Source organism: Toxorhynchites rutilus, chromosome 3 (genome assembly GCF_029784135.1).
Source record: "Toxorhynchites rutilus septentrionalis strain SRP chromosome 3, ASM2978413v1, whole genome shotgun sequence".
In the NCBI taxonomy this organism is placed as follows: Eukaryota; Metazoa; Arthropoda; class Insecta; order Diptera; family Culicidae; genus Toxorhynchites; species Toxorhynchites rutilus.
In genome coordinates, this window is record NC_073746.1 from 109,448,377 (window position 1) to 109,457,944 (window position 9,568).

The 9,568-nt window shown below is 39.9% G+C and overlaps 1 protein-coding gene across 1 annotated transcript; it reads left to right on the forward strand.

The window, feature by feature from the left end:
• Positions 1-608: 608 nt before the first annotated feature.
• Positions 609-9,240, forward strand: LOC129777004 (inhibitor of Bruton tyrosine kinase). Its single transcript, XM_055783030.1, has 8 exons — positions 609-1,165; positions 1,218-1,468; positions 1,530-1,872; positions 1,930-2,030; positions 2,088-2,826; positions 6,948-7,381; positions 7,431-7,605; positions 7,658-9,240. The coding sequence occupies exons 1-8, from the start codon at positions 995-997 to the stop codon at positions 9,113-9,115; spliced, it is 3,672 nt and encodes a 1,223-aa protein (XP_055639005.1). The 5' UTR covers positions 609-994; the 3' UTR covers positions 9,116-9,240.
• Positions 9,241-9,568: the final 328 nt, after the last annotated feature.

The following is a 9,568-nucleotide window of genomic DNA, read 5'->3' on the forward strand; positions in this document are numbered from 1 at the left end:
TACAACAAGCCTAAACATGAAACTGTATAATCGAGAAAATGTATAAACGAGAAAATAATGGATAACTTTTTCCCCAACCTAATATTGTCTTTCCCGATATTTTTCAACGTGCATCCAAGATAAGTTAAGTTTTCGGTATTTCTTCTAACACGATAAAGCAGATAATTAAAGCTTCCATAAACAGCCGAAAGATGTTGCATGAGGTTGGGCTTTAGAGGAAACGCTGTGTTACAAACAATGTAATGTGAAAATATTTTATAGGAGTCAGACACGATATAATGCACCAACATCATTGAAGCGTAGTGAATCTGTTGAGCGTTTTGCTTTGGTTTTGTTTACATGTAAAGCGGCGACGCGAACGTTAGATTGTGATTACAAATCAACCGATTGCGTCAAGCAAATGTTTTAGTACAAAAAGCAAGCAATGACAGCTGACGAGAAGCGACGCACAACACGGCATTTTGGTCCCACCTCTACTCCCGAATATAGCAAAAATCTTTTAGATAACCTTCGGAAAAGGCTGAAAGAAGTTGCAATGAACAAGGATATCCACACAAAATATTGAATTATAGATGTGATCAACATTTTCGGAATCGAATTCTAAACATTTCAAATACCGTACGAATATGAGTTTGAGTCAATTTTCATACATTCGTCATTTTTAGAAAAATAAAATGGTTTCGTACGAATTCGAGTATGTATCACTGTAGGTTTCTTTACAGCAGGTCAAATCACTTCAATATGAAAACAAGACTTGTCTTCACATCTGGCTTCTCTGCTGAACTTGATCGATCTTGAGTTTGCAGTGGGAATTACTGTCAAACACTGATTCATTTGTCCCGGGTTCATTAGAAGTTCCACGATTCGAATCCCTTTTGTGTTGACTCTCAGGTGTTGGCGCTACGGTGTTTGTTTTGATTCGGTCCGGCGTATCGAATGCAAAAAAATATTTCTGAATCAGATAAGTGCGTATCGTCCAACAGAACGGAGTTCGATGTCTATTTCAATAAACAACTACGACTATGAATGCACAAAAAGGTGCCACTTGGTGAGGCACGGAAATGCAATCACGGCGGCTCTCACCAAGAAGGCAATTTCCGACGAACTTCTCGCTGCATTCATTGCCAAGTATTGCAGGAACTTTTCCGAAATTTTGGACGAACAGGTTGGTTGACTTGGTAATGTATCGTTCTTTATGAAAGTACTCCGGTTTGCAGGGAAGGAGCGCTCTACATGTTGCTGCTTCTGTTGGACGTTATGCAGTTGCTGAATGGCTCATCAATCACGGGGCCAGTGTTGCGCTGAAGGATCGTGAATCTGGACACACGGCACTCCACAGGGCGATGTACTATGGTTGTGTTGGAGTGGCAGTTTTACTACTGAAGTATGGGGCAATCATAGACGTTCTCGATGAAGATTTTGTCAACCCTTTGCAGCTGTGCTCCACAATTCCCAGGAGAAGAAACAAGTGATTGTTTTGGCCCATCTGGTATGTACAGAAACTAATCGTAATTTTGTGCAAATTACAGTGGCATCGGTTGTGAAATCATGGTATGGGGAAGGAACAAAAATTACAACCTTGGAATTGGAAACATTGAGGGCAAAGAAACCCCAGATTCAATCGATTTCTTCCGCAAGAAAAGAATAACTATCGATAAAATGTCGATAAATGCATATCACAGCGTTTTCATCACCTCAAATGGGGAGGTTTATACAACCGGCCACGGTAAAGGCGGTCGACTAGGGAACGGTAATCAAAATACGATAGTCTATCCAACGAAAACTACCTTCCAGGTGCGGAGCGGCCAGGAGAGGATAGTAGATGTTAGCACCGGAACGTATCATACATTGCTGTTATCCAACGAAAATTGTGTAAGTAAATAAATATATCTTCCTTTTGGTGTTTGTTCACATTTATGATGTACTCAGATATATTCTTGTGGAGAAAATAATCACTGCCAGCTTGGAATAAAACCGCCCCCAGAAAAGCAACTGAATTTCCGGGAAATCGGTGGATTGCACAATTTTGCGTAATTTAACCTAATGATTATGTTGCTATAGTACTTGCTGATGGTGATTTATTTCAGAGATAAGAAAATCAATCGAATAATCGCTAAAGATTTTCATTCGATAGCGGTTTGTGATGCTGATGTCTACGTGTGGGGCCTCAACGGTGGCCAGTTCGGAATGAAGAAGGACCAAAGCTCTGTGATACTGCCAAAAACACTTCCTTTGAGCACGGAGTCTAGCGGTGAAAATCCGGTGGCTGCGAATCGCGATACCACTATTAAACTTATAGAATCAAGCAACGCTGCAATCGTTGTTTACACGCAGTCCAACAATTTGTACATTTTCAGCAGCTTTAAAAGGAGGACGTACAAAAATCCGCTTATGGAGAAATTCGAATGTATCTCTGTGTCCGGAGGGACGTTCATCACGAAAAAGGAAGACATTCAGAAGCAAGTGAGCAAGCCGCTAAGGGTTTTGGTTTTTACTGTCGCCAGAAATATCTACATATGGTATGAAGACTGTCAACAGTTTGTCCGTTGTGTGTTTGCTCAGTCGAGGAACTTGGAGATCGAGAAAATAGCGTGGTGCAACAATCATGCACTGGTATTGCTGCTGGGAAACTTGTACCATGGGACTATTACACACAAACTGAATGCTCAAGCGGTTACTCAGATAAGTGAGTACACGGACACATATACGAAGAAGGAAATGAGTACGACAAACAAGACCCGAATTGAACTGAAACGGATCAAGAATTTGACCAATGTAGTGGATTTCACGTGTGATGATAAAGGAGAAAGTTTTGCAGCTTTGGTGGTGAGTAACTCTGCTCAAATCGAAGCCCCGAACCATTTTTGTATTGTAATGTCTATGTAATTTTTAATGGTGAAAATTGCAGTTCTTTGTGTTTTGTGTCCAAGGAATATCACATAATTGTTTGTGAGATCCTGTTTAATTCTGTGTTGAATTGTAACCAGTTGAACGCGTAATTGATTCAGCATTATCCATAGAAACAGCAGCAGGTGACATCACCGCAAGTTGTTGTTGATTGAATCTGGGGTTTTGTTTTGCTATTGTGTTGGAATGTGAATGAATTTAAATTTTAATATGCTGTTGAAGTGTAATGAGGGAGATGAAAAAGCTCATTTTGATATCTGAGACAACAACCATTATTCGTGAAACGGTTGCTTCGCAGATATACAATGTATTGGGAAAAGCTGAACATGTTTTGGAAACGAGCCTCAATACTGCTCTTCAAGGACATATGAATCAATTCCACGCCATATCAGCCGGGAGCTAACCAGATTCTCCCCCATTTTTTTTTTGAAACCTGGTACACTCAGGTTCTTTTAAGCGGGGAATACGTACCTCGTAAAAAAAACGAGTTAACTCGAAAAACCGAGTTAATTCGAAAATCCGCGTAAGCATCGTGATAGAGTGCGGTACTAATTTTCGTCATAAGCACTAAGTTCCGTCGCAAGCACTGATTACAGTCATATGCTCTGAGAGAGCACGAAGAAGAAATGTGAGCTTAGAGAGATGTGATATTACTCAGGCGTTAATTGGAAAATCCGCGCAAACAAACCTGGGTGTACTCATAATGGAAACTACCTAAAATCACAATTTTCATTGTCATATGACCAATAAAAATTATGATTTATTTTTTTTCAAAAGAGCGTATTCAAAATCATTCATCTATCTTTCAAAAAATCGTAACTCGAAATTCAGCTGTCTGATTAAAATATAGTGTTTGATAATCAAGCAAATAGAACCAAGTTTGGCATGTGAAGGTTTTAGGGGCAAGAAACGTTTCTATGGTGAATAGACACTCCTCCCCCTCTTTAGGGAGGGGCTGCCATACAAATGAAGTATAAATTGCATGCATAACTCAAGAACCAATCAAGAAAATAGAGCCAAATTTGGCATATGGAGGTTTTAGGAGACAATAAATTTTTCTATGGTGGTTTGACACTTCTCTCCCTCCCGAAGGGGAGAGGAAGGTTCGAGCTTACTCGAGCATAAATCAAGCAAACGGAACCAAAATTGTGCATTTGAAGGTTTCAGAGACAGAGGGGGGGGGGGTGATTTAATAACTAGAGAAATAATCAAGCAAATTGAACCAAAATTTGCATATAGAGGTTTTAGGGAGCACTAAATGTTTCTACGATGGTTCAACGCACCTACACCCTCTCTAAGGGCAAGAGAGCTCGAGAACTAATCAAGCAAATGGAGCCAAATTTGGAATGTGTGGATTTTTGGGTACGAAAAATGTTTCTATGATGGTATGACACCCCCTCCCTCCTCTGGAATGGAGAGGGGTCCCATAAAAAAAAATACATATTTCAACCAAACATGAAAATTGAAAATTTTCGGAAAAATCTGAAGGAAAACGGATAAATTCGGAAAATTCAATTCGCATATGTTCCACAATTACATATTGACAAGCGTAGTCCATTTGATATTTGTGCTAACGAAATTGATCTTCGTTCGAAAATGGAAATGGATTTTAATGTGATTAAACGCACTCCTATATTGTCTTCTATCTATATAAATAAAAATGGATCGTCGAATGTGTTGATAAGAGCAAAATTCGAGAAAGGAATTGTCCGATTTAGGGTTGTCTTTATTCTATCATTTTTTCTGTATCAAATATTTATTCCATGTAACGGAGAAACATCATTTACAAGTGGTTGAAAAACTTTGAACGAAAATTGTGTCTGAAAATAATCTGATATTATAATGACGAATTTTGGCAGAAGGGTTCGAAATTTTATGGTATTTTTAAAGGGTAGATTAGAAGATCAATCAATGAACAGGTCTGCGATTGGACCCATGAATGTGCACTTAGTAAGAAAACGTGGATATGATAACGAAAAATAAAGTTTGGGCGGTACGAAGTTTGCCGGGTTAGCTAGTAAAAAAAAAAAATATATAGGAGGTTGTGTCCAAGACCGCATTGTTGACGTAGAACTACGATGTTATTTTATATAAGTCGCTTGTTTATACCTTCGGATATTATTCTATAATGCTGTGAAATTTTTGAAACAACTGCTTAGTAGAATAATCTTTGAAATGGTCTTTCATTGTAGAATCAGTTGACGATAATTGATTGATGATTCATTCTTGCCCTTGAAAAACAATACACTAGCTGATCGTATATCGCAATTTATTTCATGTCAATGCATTGAAAATTTACCTCGAACGCTATTCCGGTGGCCTTTTTCGCAATTGACATAGACTCGGCTACAGTCGATTATATACATGTTACACCAGCACCATTATTCCACATATCATAACTACATCAATATATCCTTGGCACCGAATGGAAACAACGACAATGACAACACTTGCAAGTATCAAATATCATGCTACATGTTATTTAGTATTGCCTCAAAGCAATCGAACCTCAGGCATCGTTCGTACAACGTATACCAAGCGCCAAACAAGCGTTCGCCATAGCATGCATACAGAACCATACATTGGTGGCTTGAAGCTAATAGGAATACAAATACTTCTCATCATTTTGCACTATTCTCAAAAGAAATGCTTTTGTTAATATTACTGGCCTCAAAAAAAGTTGCGTTACTTTCTCATGCTCGAGAGAAGCGCAACTGTCACCCTTAGGGGAGGAATTTTTGCTACTGGTAAGCGAAACCTAATCACATACAACACTCCAGAACGACATTTACTTTCTTGATGACTAAACAAGCGAAATAAACTATTTTTGTTAATATCAACAACCTCGAAAACAGCAGCAATGCTTCATTATGATCAATATTAGCGCAAATGCAATCCTAGTTGACCTAAACCTAAATAACTCATAACATTCCAGTAATACTTTCAAGATGCTTGGTGTTCCCCAAATTTTTTTGGAGCATAACCTTAACGCCTGCTTCGCCATAACATCAGTTTAATGCATTGATGCATTCTCAAAAGCACCAAAGCCGTTTACATTTTCGACCGACGCGTCGAAATCGCCTATTTTGCTGTTGTTCGTTGCGGTGTCACACTCGCGAAGGCTCGGTTCAGTGCGAGCGCTTTTCACTGCACCAACTTCGCGTGCATCATTAGATGACGCTTGCCTCGAAATTTTATTCCTCTTCTTCTTGCTCATCACACACTACGTGAAGCGTCCAATTTATGACGCGGAAAGAAAAACACACGATACGAATAACGCGAAAAACGAACAGAAAAGAACACAAAAAGCAGAAAATCTTAGATCGAAGCGCAGCGAAAGCAAAGTGAACTGGATTGCTCAACAGTCCGATGCCGAATGAAAGTTTTCCTCAGCGAGATCCACTGTTTATACTCAAGGCAAATATTCCCCTTCATTGTTCTACTTTTCCTTTGTTCACGGCAACTTTAAATCCTACGATTTCCCCTTCGTTGGTCGTCGATAAGTTGCTCGTTATTGACAGCTCTGTTCGGGAAAGCACACAAATGGACAGAACAAATGTATGGAAAAATGGAAACGCCCAAAGTTTTCATGAATTTTAACCATTTACAAACCAGAGGATTCTGATGTATAGCATATTAAACAAATCTTAGGGAATTTCCGATTCGTTTAGTATGTAAATCGCTAAAATCCGTTCGCGGCAAAAATAGTTATTAACGTTAACTTTATTTCATAAAAACGTGACTGTTTTCCGATTTGGCAGCCTTAATGAAAGACGTAGTTCTACGTCAAAAAATACAGATCTAATATTCTTCGATAAGGAACAAAACTCCCAATTATCACAGTAATTTGTATGAATAGGAAAAAATGGATATAGGGGTTTGAGATATCACTTCATTCTGGAAAAGGAGTCTATTGCACAAACTATTTTGAGAAACCCTGAACCAACATATGTAGGACATAGGTAACCCCTGACCAACTCAAACCTATGTAGGACAATGAAGCGGGACCTTCATTATTATTTCTTCCATTCCAATTTCAGGAGAATTCTCGCCGCTATTTCAACGTTACTGAGTTGGTGAAAAGCAATGGCGATTTCGGGACGCTACTAGCCGATGCGCATGAAATGGACGGCGTGCATGATCTACTATTTGTGGTTGAACGTCAGACTTTTCCCGCTCACCGCTTTATCGTGTGTCACAGGTGTAAACATCTGAGAAAACTGGTGGAGAAGCAGCCGGAACAGAAGGAGTTCCATCTGTTAGGGTATGATGGAATGACGGGTCAGATATTCGAGTTGGTGCTGCGTTATATTTACACCAACAAACTGATTTCGCGAGGAGATATAGAGAAGTTGGTAAAACGGCTGCAGTCTGGTACCATAATAGACGATGAAAGTCTAAAGGAAATGACAGCTCGACTGAGAAAAATATTCAAACAACTTGAAATCAGTGCTTTGAACGAATCGTTGAAAAAGTATGAATTCTCTCTACCATTCAGGTCACAAAAATGAATTTTTCCCCAGTCTCACAGATGACCCCTTAATCGAGGATTATCCCACATTGCCAAGGGATTCCTACCCTAATCTGAGAGATGTCACCATCAAATTGCAGGATAATCAGGAAATCAAAGCACACAAATGTGTGCTAATGGCTCGGCTCGAGTATTTCAACATGATGTTCAGCCACACTTGGAATGAGGTAACATGATGTGAATCCATCAGCTTTAGATGATAACAGTAGAATCTTTTAGAGTAAGACAGTACATCTCATCACAATCCCATTGGAGTACATGGATCCCATCGTAGACTTCCTCTATGATAACAACTACGAACGCGTTCGTCAGCAGCAATATTCCGATAACTATCTCTTCAGCATGGTGATCATCTGTGATCAATTTTTCATCGAGGAGTTGAAAAACATATTCGAAGTGATTATCAGCGATCGGATAAATTTGAAAAATGTTGGTGAATTGATTGAGTTTGCCTTCCAATACAACTGTGAGGTGCTTAAGGATGCGTGCATGCAGTTTATTAGTGTAAATTTGGCAAGAATATTGGAGCTACGTTCGCTGGACTGTCTGGAACAGCCGGTATTAGCGCACATTGATAAATTTTACAAAGAGTTCCATAAGATGGCAGATTATAGAACGATAACACCGGCAGCAGACGCCATCGGGGACGACGAAATGTCGCTATTTGTAGATAATTTTAGTGTGGATTTGAACTTCAAGGCTAGTGAGATCAATGTGCCAAAAATCAAAACTCCTAAAGGAAAACTAACGCTGAAAAGTTCTAAAATTCAGCTGGAAAAACGAAACTACGAGAAGGAAGCAATGGAATACATCAGGGAGTTATCGTTCGAAGATCTTCCTGCTTCGAAGACTGAGGAAAACAAAATACAATATTACAAAAACGGTGACGATAATATGGTGCAAAGGGAAGGTAAAAACTGGCAAAAGGTGACTGACAAAAAAGACCAGAAGAAAAAAGTAGTTTTAGCTGCTTCAAAAGTGAATGAAATCATGAAGAATGAGCATAAGGTTCAGGAGAATTTCTCGAACCTGAGATCTCTCCTGGAGAAAACCCCCGAAAAGGAAATTGTTTTATCATCTTCGTCTACCTCGGATGGATTTGGCAGCAGCAGAACGTCAACGTTCAGTCTAAATGACATAGCAATACAGAAAACTAATTTATCCCAGAAACAGCGCAAAAGATTGTCATCCACGTCTCAAAGTGTCGACGGAAAGGTTCAAGTTCCTCCACCTGAAGTATCAACCCCCGAAAATCCATGGAAGAACGTGAACAATACAGCTACTGCGTTGAAATCCGACCCTATTCAAATAACGCCCCCTGGAGTCAATCGAAAAAAAGGTCTGGAACCCGCATCGCCACTAGGTACTCCGATTTCTCACACCATGGTGTCTTCGCCACCAGCTGCTAGACCGTCTACTTCGTACGCAGCATCCAAGGCTGGTAATTCATCTCAGAATGGATTCAGTAAAATCCTCGAAGATGAACGAAAGCAGAAGCAGTACTATGAAAAAATTAAATCAAAGTCGTTGGTGCACACCCAGATCGAGGAGAGGGCCATTGAGGAGCTGAAATGTTTCTACAATGTGGACAGTGTTTCCGACGAGAATATAACGGTCGAGCGGTACCGCCCTCAGTCGGAAAATTCGATCAATTTTGCCGTCTGGCAGTATCAGTAGAACAAAAGTTTCCACTGCAAGATGTATTTTTATGTGTTTGCTGTTTTAAGTTGTTTTTATTTGTAGATTCCTCTCTTGATAAAGGCAAAAAAAAACAAGATAAATTGACAGTAATGATCTTTTAAGTTCTGGCTTTTCCACTAATGAAAGAAATCCAAAAATATTGTGGATAATTTGGTTAGTCCATCAGCGTTAGGCAATTGGACTGGGCGTCGCATCGGTCTGCTTATAGCAGCGGCAGCAGCAGTGAAGTAAATCCGTGCGACCAGAAATTGGGCTGGGCGTCGCATCGGGCTCCTGCAGCGGTAGCGAATCGGATTGGGCGTCGTATCGGTCTGCTTATAGCAGCACCGAAGGGATTCCGTACAGCCAGCAATTGAGCTGAGCGTCGCATCGGTCTCCTTCAACGGTAGTGAATCGAATTGGGCTTCGAATCGGTCTGCTTATAGCAGC